Source organism: Fistularia commersonii, chromosome 8, assembly GCF_037954325.1.
Source record: "Fistularia commersonii isolate RoL2024-O1a breed Wild chromosome 8, RoL_Fcom_v1.0, whole genome shotgun sequence".
In the NCBI taxonomy this organism is placed as follows: domain Eukaryota; kingdom Metazoa; phylum Chordata; class Actinopteri; order Syngnathiformes; family Fistulariidae; genus Fistularia; species Fistularia commersonii.
The window spans coordinates 10490989-10515659 of NC_141291.1; the positions used below are offsets into that span (position 1 = coordinate 10490989).

The 24671-nt window shown below is 39.2% G+C and overlaps 1 protein-coding gene across 1 annotated transcript in view; it reads left to right on the top strand.

Annotated features, from left to right (window-relative positions):
* The first annotated feature begins 1861 nt into the window (after positions 1-1861).
* The window catches only part of dipk2ab (divergent protein kinase domain 2Ab), a 31878-nt gene continuing 9068 nt past the window's right edge, over positions 1862-24671 (top strand). Inside the window, 3 exon segments of the mRNA XM_086151111.1 lie at positions 1862-2330; positions 9525-9916; positions 9919-10400. Of these exon segments, the coding sequence (XP_086007237.1) occupies positions 9871-9916; positions 9919-10400 (528 nt within the window). The 5' untranslated portion in view covers positions 1862-2330; positions 9525-9870.

Below are 24671 nucleotides of genomic sequence, written 5' to 3' on the forward strand. Positions count from 1 at the left end.
TTCAAGGACACAAATGTAATGTGGATACACTTTTAAAAGATTGCCTGAAAGAATCAGACTTACTTTAACCACTGTTTTGATCTTTTTTTTCATTTTCTCATTTTATATATGGCCAATATCATATATTTATATAAATTAAAAAGCACAACACAAATATGTTTGCATACAAACAGAAATATAAAACGTCATTAGTATTAACATTTTTTCAATAATAATAAAGTTGAAAGTTTGGCTGTTGTTAGGATCTGGGGCTAGGGCTTTGGGCGCAGCCTCCGTCACCAGTGAGCCTGATTGAGCAGGTGAATGATTCCAGCTGGGGGTGCAGGCACACCTGCGGCTGAGGATAAGAGTGGAGGATAAGAGGAGCCTGCCACCAGCACGTCACTGCCAGATTATTAGTTGTTGCTCACTAGTTCATGGTCCTAAGCATTCTTTAATGCCTCTCCTTGCCAGATCCTGGTTCCTGAGACCCCCTTGACATTCCTTGAAAGACAACCCTGCCCCAGCACAGCTCCCAGTCACTTTCCTCATCAATAAACCCCTTAAGATGTCCTACCTCCTGAGTATCCTTGCGTTTGGGTCAGACACACATTCCTTAAACATGACAGCTGTTGAGGAGTTGCTCTAAAAGGATGCTTTGAAAACTACTGGTCTAGATGATTGCTAAATGCCTCACCACTGAAACTCATCAGGAACTTTTTTTTTTCTGCATTTGCATCCCATCAAAGGACATTTGCAAGTGGACCCTCTTCAGACAGCGTGCAGAGCTGCGAGAGCACTAAAACTGGAGGTGTCAAAACTTTCCTCTCTGGAGAGGGATGCAAATACGAAGAGGTGTGGGCACATTTGGAGGTCAAGGGTACATGTGCTCACTCCAGCTCTCTCACTACTATTCAGAAGTGCAACTAAATGTAAGTCTGTAACATTTGGTCATAGTTCACATATAGTCGATGATTAAAAAAAACTCTGTGGTCTTACATTTACAACAATACTGAATCTGCTTTGGGTTTTGTTACCCTGTGACAATCATTATCACAAAATGTAAAATATACCTGCTTTAATATGAACTGTCCTCTTGAAATATACAAATTGCTATCATAAACAACTCTGTTAGTCTTCTTTAACTCAGTAACGTTTCTGCTTGCTTAGTTGGGAAAAAAAGGGAGACAAACTCCCTACATGCAGTTACATTGTTAGGTGAACGCCTCGGTTAGCCTGAGAAGTTAGTCCCAAATTGTCCACCAGATGGCAGTAAATACAAAATAATGCGCCCAACCCTTCTCTATGAACTGAAAGCAAAGATCAGTTGATTTAATTGAGTCACAACCCTTAATTGGTTTTCTGCCAATCAATATGTCAGTTGTTTATTAGGATTTGCTTCAGGCGATTTTTTTCTTTTGCTTTGAAAACCCGTATCTTTTTAAGAAATGATAAGCTCATCAAGGAGGGTGACAATGTTAGCAGTCTTGCTGTCACACACACACACACACAAAAGATCTGCAAAATGGATTTGGCTTGATTAAATATATCCGCTTTCATAGTGCTGGATATGTTATAGCTTTTGTCAAAGTCGAAAAGGTCAAATACTCATTTAATCCAACTTCGTATCCGACACATTGCAATAATTTTGTTAATGTGAAACATGTCTCTTCCATTCCTTCTTTCGGATACACTTTGTCATTTTTGGTCGGGAGCCCAACACATGAGTGGGAGTTATTATCGAAAAAAAGGAGGAAAAAAAAAGATCGTGAAAAACTTAGCCTGGGATGGCGTTCCAGACGAGACTATTAGAATAATCGCTTAGCAACCGGGACCGTAAACAGACATCGGGTGTCGTAAAGTCTAAAAGGCTGGTGTTGAAAAGGGTCGAAACAGAACCCATTGTGGTGCTGGAGAGGAGTGAGCGGTTTCCAGCGGCGGGCAGAAAAGGAAACGTTTCTGTGACTGCGAAGGGACTATTGATACGCGAACACGTACGGACTTTAAGGCGAAAAACGAAGGACGGTGTTTTATGCGGTGACGACCACGTCCTGCCGCCCGAAAGACTCGGTATATGAAGAGTTAAGACTCGACATCTCAACTGTTTATTTCAGCAGCTAGCAGGTTAGCCGGCTAGATACCGAGGAGCTAGAAATGGGAAGTCCATGTGAGTTCACTCCATAGACACTCTCGGTTGGAGCTCGGACGAGGCGATTTCGGTTAGATATTCGAGTTTGTGACATAAATCCCATCTCCCGCCGTACTACCAACTTTGAAGAATGGTCAACTGAGCGCTTAGCGAACCGCAGCCGCTGTTTGAGACCGGGTGAACAACGGAAAGTGAAAGACAGGTTTGTTTCATAGTTGTTACTTCTGATCTCCGAGAAACTGCGTCTGTCGCATTGGTGAAAAAAAATCCAAAACATCGATTTGATCTATTGGGAGATGAAATATCCACTCGGGGAAATTCTGCAATAACTCTTTTAATATACGAGGCAATTGTCACAGCAGTCGAGATGAGAGGACGAGATAGATTTGGTGTTTTCTTTCAACAAACTCTTATCTGATGCCCGCATCCGCCGGGCAGCGACATGTAGGTTAATATTACCAGTCCCGTGTCATCTTGGATGGAAACACTGCGTTTTATTAGTGCAAATTCCTTTTTGTGTGTATTAAATCCCAATGCACACAGTTAAAAAAAAAAAAAAAAAAAGAAAAGAAAAAAACAGTGCCGCCGATTGTCACGCTGCTTAATTTTACCCTCACAGTCAAACTATGATAATGAACAGAAAACATTAGCAGTCCCTTTAACCCTATGTATTCTTTTGAATGCAGAGCAAACAAAATGTGATTTGCCAGTTAATGTGTTTGGTAATTTCCCTATTCTATCAGCGAGATTTGTTTTTGCAGCGCGTCCTTTTTTTAATGTAATTGGCATTGTGTACTTCTCAACGGACGTACCTCGATGTGTGCGCCTGAACTTGAATTCAATTGATTTGCTCCGTATTTGACTGGCTTGTTGGCATGAAAGAACATCAGGTCCAGCCATTAGTCTAATAGATAGACAGGCTCAGGCATTTGGAAGGAAAAGCTAATTTGTAATAATAGTTTAATTGACTTGGCCATAAAAAAGTGTGGCGCAATAAGGATTACATGTTGGAACTTCAAGGAAAAACAAATTACCACAACAGTCCCACTGTTTGGTCTCCACAAAGCTTATTATAAGTCCTAAGGAATTTCTAATGAATAGGATGTGGCTGCTTAAAATTAATTTTTTCACAACAGAATTGTAATTGCAGAGCCGGTCTTCAAGGTTAGTTGACAAGGAAATATGAAAATTCACAAAATCCTGCTCAGGACTTCTGTTTGTGGTCGATTTGTCTATTTCTCAAGACTCAGCAGGGGAATGAATATCTTGTAAATGTGGCTTAAAACCCCCCACAGGAGTAGATCCTTTTTGTTTTGACGTTAAGACTCATCAATTTGTTGCCTTCACCAAAATGATCACAGTCTGTTTAGTCCGAAGTCTCGCTTTGAATTTGTTTTATGTTCTTATTTTACTTTTCTTTTTAGTTTATTTTTTGCTCAAATTAAACATTTCTAAGACTAAGTCTTAGACTAAGTCCTCAAACATTTTCTGCTTATTTCAAATGATTTTTTGAGAGGGTGTTGCATGGGTCAAAGGAAGAAGCCACTACTTAGTCTGAAGAAAATTTTCAACCTATATAAATCCTTTACACTTCCTAAAGCAATAACAGAGAATTATCTCCCTTAGGATGCAGTATTAGCTCTGTTATTTAATGCCTTGAAAGACAGATTTTATATATATTCGTCAACAAAAGCAGTTATTTATATTAGTGGAGATGACTTGTGTTTGACATTCTCTAAACTATGTGATATTTTTGCACGTTATCATTTTTGGCTATTGTGTTGCAAAGGAAATTTGTACTTTTAAGAGAATTTGAAATACTGGAGTCAGTAGAATGTACATATGTAAATGTTGTGATGAAATGGTAAGCCCTCACTGAACAAAAATACATTATATGTGCACTTAAACTTTGGTTTTATTTAAACTAAAAACTAGATACGGTGTGCTGATTTTAAAAATAAATATCAATAAAACCTACCAACCACAAGTCAAATGACATTTTTGAAGCATGTGTATATATAATTTTATCAACAAAAAAAAAACACAAAGATAGTAATAATCTTTTTTTAATATTTGTCTAGGCAGAGGTCTTCAGTCTCTAGGTGTCCTCCTGATCTTTTTCTTACAGCTGTAATATTCAGATATATTTCAAGGAAACATTTATGGAGTGATATTGCTTTGTGAAATAAGGCAAGTGTTTGGACCAAACAAACATTTTATTTGTTGAATGACAAGTCTCAGTTAAAGTGTGCCCAGACATCTGTGCGTTTGGCACAAAGCTGTTACAATTGATATTCTCATTAAAACCTTTAGCATTCAGTCTGGACCAGACATGAACAGATTAATGTTCATAAGGGATGCTGTTAATTGGGGTTTATATTCTGAACACCTCATTCCAAATTAGGTATTGAAATGTTACTGTCATTTGTAGCTATCCATCACTGTATATGTGTTTGCCGTACTGAGGCAATTTGGCTGTGGTTGAATGTTTTTGTGATCAAACATTATTGACTCTCTTAATCGATAACCTTGGCAGCTACAGCCTCACATTGAATTGGAGGAGGGGTAGGCCAAAGGAAGCTTTTTTTTTTTGATCCTCCAGTACAGCCATCCCAGTATATGCTAGTAAATACGATCATGTGTTTATGTGGAAGCTCTAAAATTGGGCTTATTTATATAGGAACTCAAAGTGCTACATTCATACACAGATGGTAGATGCTGCTCTGCAAAATACCATCTTGTTCATTAGGAGTGACAAGTTTAGAATCTTGCTCAAGGAAACTCCAACATAGTTTCATCCCAATCTCTGGATTGGGGAGCAGCAGTCTTCCCATTAACAGACGGCCTCCTGTCTTCCCTCAGCTCCTCTGAGTCCATGTAATATGCTTTTAGTCCTTTACTTCACCAAAACAGTGACATTGTTCAATTTGTATTTCTCTCCTTGTTCTTTATCTTCTCATTTTTAACATTTTATTAATAATTTCTATTAATAAGTATCTATCTTTTATTTCTATTAATAGTTGTGTTCATGTGTGGCACAACCTCTTTGTGTCATAAGTTCACGGATGAAAATGGCTCTGTCTCAGTGTAGCCTGGCCCTCATGCAGCCATGAGAAGTGGAAAAGATTATTCAAGGAGTAAAATAATTTTTCAACATTCTTTCTTATCTAGGTTACTTTGTCAAAAATTTAAGTTTAATAAAATAGAAATATTCGGATATTACAATGTCATGTTTCTGTCTTGACCTTTGTCATTCCCTTTTAAGTCAACATGGGGCCTATTGCTTCATCTTGCGCCTTTCCTGTCCCAGTAATGAGCCATTTTGCGGCTCTTAACATCTGCCAAACTTGGAGCATTTTGAACGCGAGACTCATCTCCTATGCATGAGGAGTGAGGCATCCTTTGATTTGCCCTTTTTTCTTTGCTTTCTTTCGTGCTCACCGCTGTACTTTGTAGAGTGGGTATGCTGAAAAACTTCCTACCCCACTTTTGGCTGTGGCACAATATGATGAGTGTTAATTTCTTACTGAATGTAAAATGGTTTTGTTCTTGTTGTCGTGTGTCCTTCCTTCATGCTTATCAAGGAGAGAAGTGAAAGATATGGGTGGCTGTAAACACTGATATTTCTTTGGGTGCACAAGTTGCCGAAGGAATCCTCAATTCCAAAAAGACTGTTTTAAATTTGATTGAGATTGCATGGTGAAGATCTGTGAGAGAAAACACATCATCTGGATTTGATTTGGAAACTTGAATGACTTTTACCCTTTCCAAAATTATGACTAGGCAATCTTGACCAAAAATCTTCCTTTCTCTCTGCATGTTTTTAACCTCAAAAGCAACCGAGTGGTATATAACCATAGATGATTGGGAATGAACTAAATGATTTGCAGGTACTGTATAATATTTTCAAGAAGCACTTTAGTGAGGTAATTACCAAGGAAAATGATCCACATCTTAATTACCATGTCATCTTTCCAATAAAGCAGAATGTTTTAGTCTAATTCATATTTTATCTATGTCTTTAGTAGCAGCAACGGGCTGTGAAAATGAAAGCTGCATTTTATTTATTGTACTTTCTAGTTTGATATCAATGTGCAGCTTGATAATTAGTCATTGACAATGGCATATTTGTACATTTAATTGTATATATTTTTTATTATAAGCATTTTTAGACCTCTGTCCCATTAGCAAAGACAAAATACTGCTTGCTGCCTTTCCTTTCACTGCTGCAATTAGTTCGGTCATTGACATAATCCAGGTAATGCTCCATAGGTAATTGAGGCCTAGCACTTTCTCCAGGGGGAAGGAAGAAGCTATGTTTTAGCTTGTTAGCTGCCTGCATGTGCATCTCATTACTCTACTGTGTCCAGGTGGTGTTTGGAGCCTGCTCCAGCCTTCTGTGACTTACTGTCTGCCAGGCTGGGGTCGTGTTTTGTCCCTCCTGAGCTTTTGCAAATCCTGGTTAAACCTCTCTATTCCTGAGATCTTGACGGCAATGTTTTGCTGGCAGTATCAAATACTAAATGGTATTTGATTCGATATATTTTAGTAATAAAATATTGCTTTCCCTCCAAGCAATAAATTATTTTCTCCAATCCACCCCCCTATTGTTGTTTGCTGTTTCACAATGAAGCTTTCATTCCCCATTTTATGGTGAATATTTTGGGCAGTTTGGATTAGCAACTTACTGTGTTGCTCTTCTCCTTAGCACAGCTTGAATGGGTATAACAGAAATGTTATTTGGTTGTTGCACATATATTACGCTGAATGCATTTTGCTGAAGTCGTTGTTTTTCCAGAACTTTTTTTTTCCTTTTTACTAACTGGCACCAATGAATTGAAATGCTTTTTCTAGATTAAATACATCTGAACCAGAAATATGGAACCAGAAATATGCAACTAGAATGTAATGTTGAATTTTTCTTTCACCTCTTTAGCACTAATGTTCACAGTCGTGCACATTCACCTAACCACATATGTTATGGCTATAATTCATATGGAAGCATGTTGTTCCAGACTTAAAACTCTTTACATCAGTATGTTCCAAAATGTCAATGGAGAAAAAAAAAATCTGGAACCGATTCAGAACAGAACTAAGTATGCAGCGGCTGTTGAGCCTTATCTTTTTGTAAATATCCCTGAATGACGTTGCTCCATTTGATACAGAGATGGTACATTGAGATAGATACATAGATAGATAGGTCATTAAAAAGATGGCGCAAATTCATCTTATTTGTTGGGAAATGATACGACATTACAGTTAAAAATTTACTGTGACCATTTGGTTTTGTACAGATTGCTTTTTTTGGTCAAGATCTACAGTAACATCCTCACATGTTGTTTTTATCTTGTAAGTAAGAATACCGTGTACATGTTAAATTAAATGTCTTGCATTTTAGATTTATTGTTGATATGAAAATGTAAAACTATTGTGCTTTTTTTTAAAAAAGAAAAAAACATAATGTGGGCATCTAGTTCCCCTCTTAGGACAAAGTCTGTTTTTACACAAGCGATGAATACCTGATCTATTAAAGGTATTTTCAGAGGTATAGGTAAAGAGGTAAAGGTATTTGTGACAACTAGTGTATTCAGGTTATCTTGCACTCCACGGCTGGATGTGTCACAGCCACTGCTCACTCGGGTGCCTAAATCTTCTGTGTCTTTCACATATCTAAACTGTTTTGAGCTGAAAGCAAATCAAGTAACCCCACATTATATATGCACACTCACACACTAACCAGTCACAGTTGTGTGTGCATTTCTTCAGCTCTGCCCTCTGTAGTCAGCAGTTCTAATTGGCATGTCCTAATGAGTTCTAATTGAGGATTGCTAATTTGCATGGCCAGTCATTTTCCTTTTTTTAATTTTTTTTTTTTTTTTTTTTTTATAATTTAAAGCGTCTTATAAGACTCATTGCTAAAAAGCAGATTGAAGCTTTTAGATTTTGTCACAAAAACTTTGTGATAGGCTTATGAGGCTGTTGGGAGTTGTTTTCCCAAAATCAGCTTGGCCTTGTCCTTCCTCTATTGATGTTTTTTTTGTTTTTATTGTGCACCTTTCTACCCACAAAAATATATGTTTGATGAAGGTGCTCAGGCCAGACCCTCCCTCCCTTAACCAGGAGTATGATTTTATTGACACTATCCATTTTCAAAGAAGCTGCTTCAAAGAGTGATTCAGACGGAGCACATCAACTGTTATCAAAGGTTAACCAGACCGAATGTGATTCTCTTAACAATGCAAATTGAGATTCTTTGATTTGAAAATAGATGTGAAAATGATTACATTTGTGAAGTGTGTTAGTGTTATTCTTCTAGTCTTCCAGAGCTTACAGGACTGTCTCAGAAGATTAGAATATTGTGATAAAGTTCTTTATCTTCTGTATTGCAATTACAAAAACAAAAATGTATATTGACTGTTTTTAATTTGATCACTGGCACTATTTTCTCTCTCTCTTTTATTTATCTTTGTAACCACTGAATTGTATCTTAGTGAGAATGTGTTCACACTGACACGGTCTGGTAAATTGCTTTGGCTTCAGGCCATCCAGCATCTGCTCAAAAAGTAAGGAAATATCTTAAACAAATGAAATGCATGTGACAAAACTACAGAAGTACTTTTTTATTTAACAAGCATAGTCATGTATTTCGGTCCAACAGGAGGAAATTCAAATTTACTGTTTTTATTATGTTGCCAATGATCATGGGACCAATAACTAGGGCTATTAAAATGAACATGTATATCTAGGTTTGCATAATTTGCATGATTAATTTAATGGACATTTTTAATGGATGCACACAGCACAATGACTCAAAATCCCACAATTCCTCTCATTGCCACTGATTGGTGGGCAAATGCTGAACCAACTTGATCAAGATGGACAGAATCTAAGAACTTATTGGTGCTCTCATTGTGAAGTATTTTGCACACGTTGCAGGAAGGAGTTTTAGTTTCACCGAAGCACTTTCAGTTTAAAAATCCTCAACAGCAATTCTTCCATTCGTTGTTGATTGCTCTGCAAGCACTTTGGTGACGGCACTGGCCGCCTTGCGCCAAACCATCTTTGCAGAATGTCAGGGCTTCCAATAATGTAAACAAGTTAGTCTTTCTCAGCATCTGGCTAAAAGAGGGTCACATTAATATCGATGTTTGTTTTTGTTTTTTTTATTTTATCTTGTTGTTCTTTAGTAAAATAAAACGTGTTATATTGATATAAAAATATATCTCACGTTCCGTCATGAGACTTTTTGCTCCGACAAAATGGAATGCAATGAACATGTTAATTGTGATGGACCAAAATTAACCCATGGGGGCCCTGTTATTAATCTGATTAACAATGCTTTGTGTCTCCTTTCTGCTCTGAACTGAGTTCCTTTTACTTTTTTGCTTGATTTCAGATTTGCGGACTCAAGATTGCTCATTTATATAAAGAACGGAGGACATGACTCACTGGCCTCTGCCAGGGACTGGCACGGGGAAGCTGTGCCATACTCAGCCCTGCCTGTGGCTTTAGAAGTTACCCCCATACACTATGACAGAGAGGCATTGAGGTCAGCTTTTTGACAATCTTCTTGCTGCCTCTCCCCTCTGTCCCACGCGACCCCTGCCCTGTCCACATCATGCTGCGTTTCTTGCCTCTCAAGCTCGGCCGCCTCTATCGCTGTTTGAAGCTCCTATTGGTGGTTGGATTGTTTGTCATTTTGTTGATGAACACCCACAACCTCTTTGCCTCATTCCAGAAGAATGAGCTTACTGACAGACGTTTCATCAACCTTAACAAGTGTCCCGCCTGCTTTGGCACCAGTTGGTGCCGCAAGTTCATGAATGGTCAGGTTTCATTTGAAACGTGGGGCCGTCTGCGATTCTTAGACATTTTCAATGTCAAAAATGTTTACTTTGCTCAGTATGGTGAGCCCAGGGAAGGCACTCGGCGTGTAGTGCTTAAACGACTGGGCTCCAACCAGGAACTTGCAGAGATAGACCAGAAAATCTGCAAAAGGGCCACAGGCAGGTCTCGCTGTGACCTCATCCAGGCAATGTACAAAACTGAATTTGCCCGGATCAATGGTGATGTTCGTCTGCTCACTCCTGAGGTGGTTGAAGGCTGGTCAGACCTGGTGCATTGCCCCTCTCAGAGGCTGCTGGACCGTGTGGTTCGCAGGTATGCTGAGACCAAAGACTCAGGCAGCTTCCTCCTCAAGAACCTCAAGGACACTGAGAGAATGCAGCTCCTCATGACCTTGGCATTCAACCCAGAACCTCTTGTACTGCAGGTATGTGAATGTTTCTTCCTCTTTTTTGTTTGTTTCCTCTGTTTCTAGCTTCTTGTTTTTTGTAATTCTATATTACACATTTTGATGTCTGTCATATGTTCTCCGCCAAGTACTTTTTAATCCCTGATTCATACACATTTAGCTTATGCCAAAAAAATATTGGTTTTCATTCTGAATCTAGTCTTAAGTTTCCTTATTTCTTTGTCACAGCAGAGCATCGTCTAGTGTTGAGAGCCTTGCCTATGTTTACTGCTTGCAGCTTGCAGCAAAAACAAGACCGTTAAATAGATATTCTGCAATCTCATGCGTAAAACACCATGCAATGTCAAGAGGAACATGCTGACAAAATAACCTGTTTTTGTATTTCAGTCTTTCTGAAAACCATGTGTGTTTTTGAATGAGAAATCTCTTCAGTGTGAAATATTTGCGGAATCAAGGCATGGAAAGTTAGCTTCAAATGTACATTTGAAGGCGACATGGAATGATATGGGGATCGTTTGATCTTTGAAAGGAAAACTATGTAGCGATAGCTGTAGGAATGTAGCAGCACAGCAAACTTTTGTTTATTTGAGTCTGCAACTAAGTGGGCTGCAGCAGTCACGCGACGCTGACGCAGGTTTTACAAACCTTACTATAGAGTAGCTAAGTCATGGTGACTGGATTGCCTTTGCTACAAAGAGGATAAGCTCCCCAGTACAAAGCAGGCCTGGCAGTCAACCCCAAAGCCCCTCTTAAATTTCAGGGTAGGTGTCCTCTTCCATAGATATGAGACATTACACCCTCCCAAAACTTTGCTATATTGGCTTGTCCACCCTCTAGAGCATACACATGTCTCTGCTTAGAAAGGAGAAGGGTTTAAGAGATGTGGCCTCCCAAAAGATGAGAGATTTTGGCTGGCGGCAATACTGCATATTTAACACTATATGTAGGGCAGTTTTGAATTATTCAAGAATGCATCTGTAAATGGTCCAAGTTGTTTTTAATTTTAATCTACATCTCTGTCCATTGGGTTCCTGTCATCTGTGGCTGACTGCAGTACGATAGCGATCACAAGCCAACTAAGTCTTATTAGCATTTTCATTTCAACTTCATAGAATAAAACCCATTATTATTATTGTTATTATTACTTTGACAGCAGATATTTAAAAATTGCCCACTTTCTCCTTATTTTTGGATAGAATTAACAATTGTCCTTTTACTTTTCTCAACGATTTGTCCTTATTAAAAAAATTGCATTGAAATCATTGCAAAATTTAATGTCCTGCTTTGTCATCTTGTGTGTGAACAAAGCAGAATTGAACGTCATATAGCCATTCCTAAACGTCCTCTTTGCTCACTGATTTACAAGCAGACAATCAATTCCACTTCCATACTGGCATTGACTGTCTATTGAGAGGACAGAACAACAATGGTCATGGCCTGTGTCGACATTCAATAACTTGCACAAGCATGCTGACCTTTAACCCCACCCCCCTTACATATAGGGCAGGACACCTCTAGGTATTTTGGAGGACAGAAGAGGAGATAAGTCCAGACAATCTATAAAATCCAATTGCCCATGTATTCTTGCCCAGTCCACACTATACTTCTCCTCTTTTATATTTTCCCATGATTTTGGTCAGTGTCATCCTTCCCTTTTTGACCCACTTGTTTATGCTCTACAAACTCTGCCCGGATAATTCCATCTGTGTTCTAATGCCATTATGACCCGGGTCAGAGGCACAGTGATTTAGCCCTCCACCCCCTTCCAGTCTTTATCTTGCACACGGCTGCAGACATCACACGCATCATGCCCACACATTGTCCAAAGGCTCTCCTCACTCCCCTCTCTGCATAGCCTTTCCTTGTTTACAGGGACTCATGAATTGTTGATCTCATTCTGAACTTGTAACCTGTGGGAATACGCCAGAACTGTTGGGGGTTTATACACACTAGGTCAGAGGTAACAGATGTTAGGCATTTATTGTGTTAATGTACAAAAAGGTTCCTGTCTTCTCAAAGAGGCATGGTTCAAGATCACATTGGGGAAAAACGAAAGCACCACTGGAGTTAAATGATGAGAAAATGAATCAAATAAGTGCGATTTGCTATTCAAGGTTAGGAATAAGGTACCCCCTATATTTTTGTTAACTATAGGCCTTTCTGTTAAATTGTGGTCTCACCAGAAAAGCTAGACACTTATTTGGGCAAACTTTGATAGTGACAACACAAAAGCTCTGGCACCATACTGTCATCATGCAGTTAATGATGCCAAATACTCATTTATATCTTTGAGTTAGCTTAGTTTTACTCGCTGCAGCTAGCACACATAGCAAGGTTTAGCAGCCAGTATCACAAAATATATGATTTCCGTCTTCTATATTTAGTACGAATACTTTCCTTCTCATTTGTCAACATTGGGAGATATCTCTAAGGCTTTTCTTCTGTGGCTTTATTCGGTTGAATAATGTGAATAACATTTTTACTGTCTGCTCAGTGAGCTGCACTCTCTCTTAGAATGGCTTCCGCTCCGAGTCTTTTGAAGCCACAGGCAGTAAATCGGCCCTGTTTCACTATGAAAAACCAGCCTGTCTTTGTCAGAGGGAAACAATCTGCTGTGTTGTTTTGGGTCTGGCCAACAATGTCTTTTTCTTTGTGTACAAAAGTACACACACAACAGTATCCTCTATATCTGTGTCACGTGGACGACGACTTTGCTTTGCCTTGGGGAATAAATATTTTTTGAAGACATTCACTACAGCTTAACAAGAAAATCCTTTTGTATTGATAGAAACCTTACTTCATCTGTTTGATTTTATTTTTTTCTGTCTTAATAATAGTGTGATTTCACTCAAAAGTTGATTTGTACAGGGACAATTATTTCTGTGAAATTATCTGCTTGTGTCAAGGGTAGCCTCTTTGACAAAAGAGGAAATAGTGTCTTTTAATTTAAATCTATTACTAATTTGATAATTGGATTGAAAAGCACTTGAGTAACCTTAAGCTTTTTTTCTTAACTGTCCCTTGCTGTGTTTATGAATTCAGGCCTACAAGTCATTCACAACTACTGTCTCTTACCAAAGCTGGTCCATGCAAGTTTGTCTCTGCAAAAGCAAGTGTCAAAACACCACAAAGAACAACAAATTAATTGATGCAGCAGTGACAGAGACTCATGGATTAGATCAGAGTTCTGGAATGCATGCAGGCTGCTGCTCCTTGTCTGTACTAAAGAATACTATCTGGCATTTCAACCAACTTTTTTAGTAATATGAGTTCCTCCATTAAGTTTTAGAATTGCTCCTTGACCTATTATCTATGTGTTATAGGCAACAGCCTCTATTCTTTTTTTTGTATCATGTTCACTTCAGGGGTTAGAGTTTCATTATTTATTTTGCCAGTCCACTGATACGACTTCAGGTATATGGACAAGGATGTGGGTTCAGAGTAACAGACATTCCCTGCTAATGAAATCTTTTAATTTTCAAGACAGACTTGTAATCGACTTTTGTAGGTTCTGTCTTCTTGCAAGATGATCTCAGACTTCTCAGATGACACTTGTGTTTGATGGAATTTAGTACTTCTGGTCAAATCTGAAATTAGTTTAATGGGGTTTTCTCCTCTCTTCCCACTTGAGCACAGTGGATGGTCCTAGATCATGTGACTGTGCTCGCTCACGTTTTGGTCGTCAGCCCTGTCTTGCGCAGTGAAGCTGAGAATAGGATGTGACAGGCTGTGGGGTTTACTCAGTCAGCGGTACTCTCATTGCCTCCAAACTAAAATATTTGCTCTACTAGACATACCTTTACCTCTTTCTATTACCACCTCTCCCAGACCTTTTCAATATCCACCTCATTCCACACCTCTTCCTCACCTGACTTAGACACACTCGTCAGAATAAGACTCACATAGCAGTCTTTTCGCTGAACACAGACGTCTGACACTTAGACTAAATTGGAGAAGAAAGACATACAGAAAGATGAGATGAATGACCTTATCTCCAATTCCCTCTGCAATTTCTGACAGCAGAGTTTTAACAAAATTGTAAAGTAAACATAGTCTTTGAGCCAATATTCTCAAATCCTCCTTTGAATTTTTCCACATTACTGAATGTCTCTTTGGTATGCTGTTGGTTTAATGGGGTTCTGCATATTCTATCACAATCCTCATCAAAATTTGGAAGTATAACTAAAATATTAGAATTCTGGATTCATTTCATGCCAACAGAGAATTGAAAGTAACAAAAATAAAACTTGAGATTTTAAAAAAGGGAATAGAGGCAACTGACAGAGTAGGTTAATCCAGGTGTTCCTCTACTCAGAGATGGACTCTAGCTCTTCCTTGGGGAGCCCAGCTCAGTAGAAGTAATTCCTGTACAGTGACAATTCACTAGCACACCAACTCCTCCACAACAATAAGGTGAGGTTTCAAGGATGAGTTGTAATATTCTGTAAAACTGTGTTTGGGTTTTGCCAAAAATACTCTTGAGTTGAGTCCTCTGTATTTAATTCAAATGAACAGTTATTTTATGTATTTTAAACTGTTTAGCCTGTCATGGTAAAATGTTTTTTTATTTTCTATTTTTTTAGACTTGCTTAATCTGAGCTTTATATGATCAAACTGAAAGGAGGGTAGCACTTTTAAAGCTTGGCATCTCAGACAGGCCTCTTTACATACAGCATCAGAGCTTTATTTCTTTTGTGGTACTATTGACACCACATGCTTGAAGTGTGAACCCCCAGTCTCTTAATGCCAGTCCAGTGGCTGATGTCCATTGGTAAGTAGTATTTAAGTTGCTAGTCTGTGATTAGTACCTTTTGTTTTATGTTGTGGTGGAGTGTTATGCTTTTAGGAAGCTGTGTACACTGTGTAACCTTGTGACAAGTGCTCCCAAATACCCTTTCATTATTCTTACAGGCCTTTGTGTACAGACTGAATCCTGTTAGGATAAGACGGGAAGATAGCTGGGTCCAACTTCTCTCTTTTGGCCGTCCTCACTGGAGGGAGGCCCCGGTGGAAAGCAGAGAAGGGGTGGGGGAGGAGAGTAGGAAAGTGTGTGTGTGTGTGTGTGTGTGTGTGTGTGTGTGTGTGTGTGTGTGTGTGTGTGTGTGTGTGTGTGTGTGTGTGTGTGTGTGTGTGTGTGTGTGTGTGTGTGTGTGTGTGTGTGTGTGTGTGTGTGTGTGTGTGGTCTTCCATTTGACTGAACTGGAGTTGTAGTTGTGTTAACTTAATACTTTCTTCCTGCATCTCTACAAACACACACATGCATGACTATTTGAGTAGTTGTGAATGCCTATGGATAAACACCCCTTCCCCCTGCCCTCAGCAGTCAATCTGCTCTCTTAGACTTTCCCCTCCCCCAGATGTTCAACTGCTATGTTTGCAACCTAAACTCCCGTATGGTATTGTAGAGTCCCTGCATTGACATGCATTGCAGGTAAAGTGATTACGAGTGGAACACTGAGCACAGGTGTGAAGACACTGAGAATGATACACTGGCTTGACTCAAACCTATTCATATGTATCCCTCGTCATATGGAGTAAATTTGAACCCTTTCACCATACATGTAGGTCATGAAACTCTGATCACATTCTGTGTGAAAGTAAATATCACTTGAGTCACTGCCTAATGTCCGCAGAGTGAGTGGAAGTAATTACTGACTCTCAACAGCACCATATTTTTAGTATTGCATAATGCCCTATAATTTCAAAATCATAAATTGATATATATCTCAAGTGTGTCAATGTGTGAGATTTGTTGTGCTTTTAGCAACATGCAATTGTTCTAACATATAATCATCCTGAGCCGTGAAACAAGATTCCTCAAGTAGCAACAAGTCTATCTGGCCATTATCTATACCATTTATCCTGCTCACAGGGTTGAATGGGGACTGGAGCCAAACCCTGTTGACAACATGCAAGATGGAAGATCATTTCCAGGCATCTGTCGATCACAGGGGGGGCTATAGTCATGCAACCATTCACACTCGTGTTAACACATTAAGTTAATTTAGTGTCAGTTAATTTGCTGCATTTGTTGAAACATGTAGGTGGATGCCAGATCACTGTGAGAATGCATATGAGCATGGAGAGCACATGCAAACTCTCCATAGCTTGCCTTAAACCCTCATCAGTGTGAGGCAAGATTGCTACTCAATGAAACAGCTTGCCACCCACTACAGATTTGGAATTAATTATACAAATGGAGTTGATATATAATGGTGCATTTGGTCCTCATAAATAAATATACTTTATTTTATTTGCACATGTTGTGTGAGAAGTGGTATGCAATCTCAAGTGTTCACTGGATAGATATTGAGACACCTTGGAATGCTTGATCTTGAGCTGATATTAACAAGCCTCTTCTATAATTTGATGCGGATCAATTATGTTCTCATTTTTGTGCAAAGACTGTTATATGGCATAATATCACAATGACAATTTTCTAAAAGTCAATTTTTCATGATAGGGACAGCTGAGAATCAAGCCATGTGCCATGTTCTCTGGTTTCTTCCCACAGTCTAAAAGCATCCAGGTTAATTTGAAATAAAATTGGGAAAATTGCCCCAAATGAATGAGTGAGTGAATGGTTGTTTGTCTATATGTGGCCCTGTGCTTGACTGGTGACCAGTTCAGGGTGTAACCCCGTCTCTTGCCCGATGACAGCTGGGTTAGTCTCTAGTGTCCCCCGGGGCTCTGAGTGCAGGATAAGCATAAGAAGATGGATATTTATATTTATTGATGTAATTTAATGAATCACTAACCCTCCTACCTTTTCAAGTGTGTTGATGTGGGCACTTTTTATCTCAATCTCTCCGTCCCTGAAACATGCACACACTGCACAAAGCGCATCACTTGGGTAGACCGCACAGTGCACGCTTTGCCACCAAACAAGACCAATCTTAGAGCATTCATCATTTTTATTTTCTGTCACAAAAGCCAAAGCTGATCCATAAATTATATTAAATGCATGGCTCAAGTCTACCTTTTTAAAGGAGATGCAGAGGAGATGCCAAATATAAACACATTTACTATTACTTCTCTGGTTAGTAATGTACTTCACATTCCTGGAAAATAAGTGACATTGCTTATCCTGGCAACCAAATGAATACAACGAGCTGAAGTTTATGACAAATGGCACAGCTCAATGCTGCTGAGGTGCATTTGAAAACATGGTTGCTCTTGAAACTGAATGAATGACCTGAAGCTGAAAGAAATACAAGGTTTTGCTGAAAAGAAACATGTTTGCTGGTCTTCCAAAGTACTTGGTAAGCAGCATGCAGTCCGCTGCGTTCGTCACCGCATATATTTGACTGAGTGGAGGGTATTATCGCATCAGTGCTGCACATATTGAACAACCCCCACTCCCCACAAGGAACAATTCAATTTGTAACAGATATTGAATCCTATTTCTGTGTTATCCCCAAATAATTTCTGGTTATAGCAGACCCCATGTCTATGTCAACAGGAGAGTCCCTTTGTCCAGACACATGAACAATGGGTGTGGATAATGTTTTAAATAGTCTCGTAGCTCTGGCTTTCTCAGCCAAACAAGGTGCTTATTTGTTTGCTTATTCAAAAGCCAGTTTGTATTGCGTTAATTCCTTTTTGAAATGTTGGCAGACTAGACACAGGAAGTGCATTGTTGCCACCTGGTGGGCCAAGACATTGATAATGACATTGATAACCAAAGGGGATTTTCATGGGACTCAAAATGCCAGCAGATAATTCTTGTATTGCTTGATACTTTTTAGATATAGGTTTTTAGATGTATCAAGCTGTGTAATAATGATTATATTATCACAAGACATTTAGATGCCAGGTCTGAACAGCACCTATGTCAAATGCCAGAACAAAAAGTTCTCCCTTGCTGGAGCGTCAATACAATTCATAATTTTCCCAAAGGGCCCCAAATTTTGATATTATCCTATATGTTTTTTGTCCCCTGGAAAGCTGAAGGCCCTGTGAACAGAGTGGCTGGAAGAATTCCTTCAACACAACGAATGTTTAACAAAAATCGGCAGTCCCATATATTCCATAAATTATGCAATCAAAGTCTCTCAATAGTGCTCAATGGAAGGTAATATTTGAATCACTTTATCTGTGTATGTTAATCTAAATCAATAGTGTGTGATATGGCATTGTTCCTTGTGAGCAAGTATCCCCCCATGCCCTGCTAACTTTGCAGGCAGTCAGAATGCTGAGCTAGTGACAGCAGTCTCTTAAGGATGCCGCTCAATAATAATAATGATAATAATAAGAATAATAAGAATAATAATTTATCCTTTATTTGTCCCTCGTGAGGAAATTCCTTCTCTGCAATTAACCTATCATGGATGAACCATGATGGCTGCTGTCCATCAGGGCCAGGGGAGCATTTAGGGGTTCAGTGTCTTGCTCAACATCACTTCAACACACCAGGAGGAGCCAGGAATCAAACCATGAATGTTCGGGTACTCCTATGCCACGCCGCTCCCAAAAGATCAAGGAGCATTATGTTTCTCAGATGACAATATTTTTAATAAGCTGTGATAAAGTAGTATCGCTCCTTTTTGATTTTTAAAAGCTCTTTATTAGTTCCATTATTTGACATGCTTTTTACCATGACTAATCAGAAGAAGTGTGTATTGGTTTGAACTTTATATTGACTCCACTGTCTTGACAAATACAAAGAGAGGAAGGATTGGTGTGTGTGGGTGATGCGATCAGTCAGAGACCTTTGTAAATTAATGCAAGAAACTTCCTGGCAAGATTTAGCTTCTGGCCAATTGCCAGGCACAAATGCCTTTTCCTTCTCATAGGCTCATTTATTTTAGAATAAAATATTGGTCCGGAATAAAACAATTCAGCATGAGCAAGTTTTACCTGTATTTCGCTTATTTATATGCGGACCAGTCTTGTCACAATCAGACAACCACATGTCTGACATTCTTAGAAAGTCACATTCATCCTAAGGGGTCAATTTAGGTTGTTAACCTATGCAATTGAAGTGTAGTGAGCTTTTACGTTTACAAATAGTTAAAGTATTATTGCTGTTCTCTATGTTGAGAAAAGGAATGTTGTCAGCCTGCAATCTCACACCTTAAGCACTGTGAAAAACTCTGGTTAAGTGTTCGGAAACAAAGAGGGCAGTTCTCAGAAGGAATTGATTAATATGTTAATAATTCCGATAAGAATATCCTGAGTTGATGCAACATAACACGTTACATTGGCAAAAGATATTGCTTTAACTATCTTGATGTCCAAGCTGCTTAAACAGTTGAAGTTAATGAAGTCCAAGCACACAGAACTGATCTCGATGCTGGTTTTGGAACTGTTCTACAGAAATAATACTAAGCCACAGTGTATACCAGACGGTGTCCGTATGGAATAAGAAAAAACAGCAGAAACAGTCAAACCACTTGAGTGCCTGCACCTGGATAACGAATAGTTGGACTCACTATTTGACACACTGTGTAGATTGGGAGTGCAGTGTGACAGCGAAATCATTTTACTGTCCTCAATCAATGCAGTCCATAGAAAAGAGTGTTACTGTTAACTCCAGAGTTAAACAGAGACAGGAATAATTTTATTGTAATTAAAAAAAAAAATTAAAAAAAAACCTTCCATGAAGAGAAATTTCACACTGTCCTTGGACGACTGTGTTATTCATTCCAGTGACAGAGTTTGGAATCTTGTTGTGGTTGTTTACAGGATGCTTTCCTCAGACCTCCATCTTAAGAGGTCACCAGAGTTGCTCTCTTCCATCTTAGAATCATATCTTAAGATTAGACCTGTCTTGTCATCAAAGGAGCCAGAAATCTTAATCCACACTTTCGTGACATCTCGATTGGATTATTGTAATGCCCATTTTATCTGATTGCCTAAAAAGAGTGTCCAAAGCTTGTAAACTTTCCAGAATGACTCCAATGCTTTCCTCTATGTACTGGCTCCCTGTTCAGACGAGAGCAGACTTTAAGGTGTTTCTTCTCAGCTATGGAGTAGTCAGTGGCATTTTACTATCTTACCTATTTTCTTGGTGAAGCCATATTTTCCTGGATGTGCACTGTCCTCCCAGGCTTCCAGTCCTTGTGTGTCCCCAAGGTCTGTAAAACCTGATCATTGGCTAGAAGGCTTTTTCTTTTTGTGCACCAACATTGTTGAACAGTCCACCTGCTGGCGTCAAGTAGGTCTGCTCTGGTGGTGTCTTTAAAGCACAGATGGAAACCGACTTATTTGCCGCTGCGTATGAGCCCTCAGCAGTGCTTGTGTGAGTGAGGATTTTTTTTTTGTTTGTTTTCCTCTCCGGGTTGCATAGAGTAGTTAGCACTTCTGCCTCATGGTAAGAAAGTCCCTGGCTCCATTCCGATAGGAGGGCCTTTCTGTGAGGAGGTTGCATGTTGCATGGGACTCCTCCGGGTTCTCTGGCTTCCTCCCACGATCCCTGAAACATGCAGTAGGTTCATTGGATGCTTCTAACCCCATAAAAATGGCTCACTACAGGATAGGTAAATTAATAGAATTTTATGTTGCTAGGACATAATGGTAACCGATATGTAATATCCTCCATAAAAAGATGGTTTAATGTACCCTGCTATTCACGTTTCAGAAGACATGACTTTTGGATTTTAAATGTGTTTTGGTGGATTCATGTGGATTTATTTGGAAGTATTTTTAACAAAGGTCGAGGGTTTATCAAGATCTCTTTGTCCTGCTAGTGTCAGTTTTTGTTGATTTAGGTAGGAAGGACATTTACAACCTATTTTATAATCGTGTTAAGGAAAAAATAAAATAAAAAGGGGCAACCTTTTCTTGAAAGACAAAATCAGGGTTTAGAAATCTTTTTTTATATTAACCATTTCAAATCTTAAACTTGAAGATTAAACGATAAGATAATCCCTGAAACATTTCAAATAAAGATGTGGTTGGCATTCAACTAATAGAGTACAACCATTATTTTCAAATCAACAGAAAAGATAAATCATTAGGCTTTATTGCCTTGGATGTTCCCTCTAGTTTCATTGTTAATAGTAATAGCTTTAGTTAAAAATGACTATAGAAAGATTTTATTTTTTAATTTTATTTATTAATCTAATACAGTACTTATAATCGTTATCATCAAGAACGTTTCCTTAGAGGCCAGTCTTTTCCTGTGAAATACAGTCCATGCTCCTGTAACGAGAACTATTCCCATAGGTATAATTAATTTAATGAAATGTTAATTCGCTGAGGCCTTGTGTTTTAAAGTTGGTGGAGTTAAACTAGGGAACATAAAATGTACCCTCAAATTAATGTGTCAAGCTCTCTATCAATGTAATTTGATTGAGAAGGAAATATCTGGAAATCCCCATATTATGGGATAATAAACAAAATCATACAAAATAAGTGACGAAAATCATTAGTATCTAAATCTTAGTATCTCAATCTATCCATGCTGTCGAGTGATAGAGGTTTGTTTATTAGAACTTTGTATTTTCAATTGCCAAAGTAAAATGTTCAAGTAACATGATAATATAATTTCAGTTAATTTCAAAACATACTGCTCTGCATGCAATTTTTTTTTAAACTTGCAGCCACTCCTAATTGAGATCAATTGAAACCGATGCCGGTGCCCTGTAGAAACACGCAATTAAGACACATTGCCTCAGCCATTAAACATTTATGCTAAGGTGTGAGTTTAAGTATCAAGTGTTAACTGAAACAAACCCCTTCTGTCAGCTAGTCTTCAGTACACATAGAGAAAGGAAGACTGAAATACATGGATAACCAGAACTATAAACCCAAGATACCAGTATTAATTTAATATGATCTCCCAGGGAATTGCATTGATTTCATTGTTGATTTCACACTGAAGCAGACATGCAACAGCATGCAATACACAAAAGTACAATTATTAAATTGTGACTGGTAGGAAAAAAAAATTGCTTGTATGTAGAATCCATCAGCTCCGTTCCTGTTTGAAGAAAGTTAAATTCCCACACTGCTCTCTGCACTACTCTGTTGCCCCTGAGAAAATTGTTGCCAGCTCTGAAATACTTAGCCCTTGATGTAGGCCCCAAACCCACAGTGCTCAGGTCTTAGGCCAAGATTCACTTGGGTTCCTCTCCAGTCATGTGGGCGGCAGTACCACCTAGACTGAGTCAATACCATTGCCAATGACTTAATACATTCCTCATCTTGCAGTAGCCGGGATTTATGGGTGCTCAGTTCTCAGATTCAGATTCAGGACAGTACTAAATTTTACTTCAATTTGCTCCAGTGTGTACCAGCAGCCATGAGAAGCAGCTTATTGGCTTGTTATTCGTCATCCTCTTTTCCCACTCTTTACATAGGAGAACCTGGCTCAACACCAAGGCCTACCTAACCTGTTTCTGTCCTTGCCCCAAGCAATACATGTATGTCTTTCCTTCTTTTGCTGACCCTCTCCTTGTGTTTTTTTTGTTTTTTCCACTCAGATTTTTTTGTCATTTACATGCTTTTCCAGACACTTGAACAAATCTGTCTTAAGAGTACTCTTAGGTACTGGCCATTGAATGCAGAGATGTGTCTTGCAAAGAAAAAGGCAGGGTCTTTCTAAAGTCAGTTACAGACTTTCAGTACCCATTCATTACCCATTTTCAGCACACACGTGATCCCCAGCTTGGGGCTCTGACACAGCATTTTAGGCTCCCACGTCTGTAACAGACAGCGTCATGGCACTGTTTTACAGGTTTTGGGTGGAACAAAAAGAAGCAGGAAAAGGGGTTTAGTAGGAATCAGAGGCATGAGAAAAGGCGAAAAGAAGAAAAGGGTAGCATGTGTGCCAGGGTGAGGAGTTAAGGCCCATTCCCTCGTGGGGCCTCAGCTCTTGCTGCAGACTAACCGACTGGATTTTAAACTTAAATGGCCCCCAAAATGCCAGACGGGGCTTACCACACATCCTCCCGACTCACTAGATCAACAAAAACCTAACCCAACAGGGCAGATGTGACTCCTTGATGCCAAGCTTAAGCTTCTTTGATAAACCGGGTAGGTAATGCTCATTTAACAACATCAAGGTTCAAAGTCCTTTTTTTTTTTTTTTTTTTTTTTTTTTCTTTTCTTTTTTAAACTTGTTGTGTCTGACTGAACACGTCTCCTCACTTCCTCACCTTCACCATTTGATCCCCAGGACTTTTGAGTCTTGCCTCAACTTGCATGCTATAAAGTGGAGGGGTTTAGTTTAGGTCAGAAAATGTGGAGAATTTATGCCACACCCTTCCCGGGGCTTTAACAAGCTGCACACTTGAAACACTCTTGTGGCAAACTACTAATTTCCTTTCTGCTGTAAGTAGTTGTGGTTGCAGGATGAAAGCATCTAGCTTTTTTTTTTTTTTTTTAAGCATTTCATTTTAGAACCATGGCTCTGTCTGCCGTGTGTGTGTGCACATATGTCTATGTTGCAGCATCTGTGTACGTGTGTTTGATGGACCAGTGTTCTTTATGGGCAGCCAAGGCAATATCTTGGGAGCTGCTCATGTTTACCCGGCCCCTGAATGGAGGTTGTTATCAGCCCCAGTCACGTTGCATGTTCTCATTCACATGCACTGGGATACAATTTCACGTAGACACACATTCATGTGTGTGTGTGCACACAAAAGAACCTCTTTCGAACTCACACACACACGCCTATGCCCTCCCCCAAGTGGTCCAGTGGAAGGGTATGTCTTTGTCAGCAGATGTCGGGACGCAGGTGTGTGTTCCCGTGCCTTTCGCTCTATTCGTTTCATCCTCTTCTCAAGAGGCTGCCCATTTGTCTGTGGCCCTGTTTCATTTCAACCCACTCCAAACTCCTCCCAAGAGGATGGCAGTGTGTCTGTTGTGTTAAAGGAGGGGGAGTGGAAAGCACAGACATCCCTAGTCAATGCTACTGTTTTGCTCTGCCTCTACCTTTTTGGGCTGGATTAGTCAGTTAAGATTTGGAAGTCAGAGCAAGGTGGTCCTCAATAAGTTTTTGGTTTAATAGGTTTGGCCATGGCATTGAATTCCAAGAGAAACACCCAAAAAATTACAAATATTTGACAAAAAGTTGTGTATCCTAAGGTTTTTGCAAAGCATGAAGTAAGAGTTTTGCTTTCAGTGACAAGAACAGTGATCAGATTTACTTCCCGGAGTTATCGGTACAGTATATGCAATCATAAGCTTTGTACATTCAACATTTGTATAGAGCATAAGACATGAAACTAACTTGTGAACCTTTATAATGCGTGCACGCACACACACACACACACACACACACACACACACACACACACACACACACACACACACACACACACACACACACACACACACATG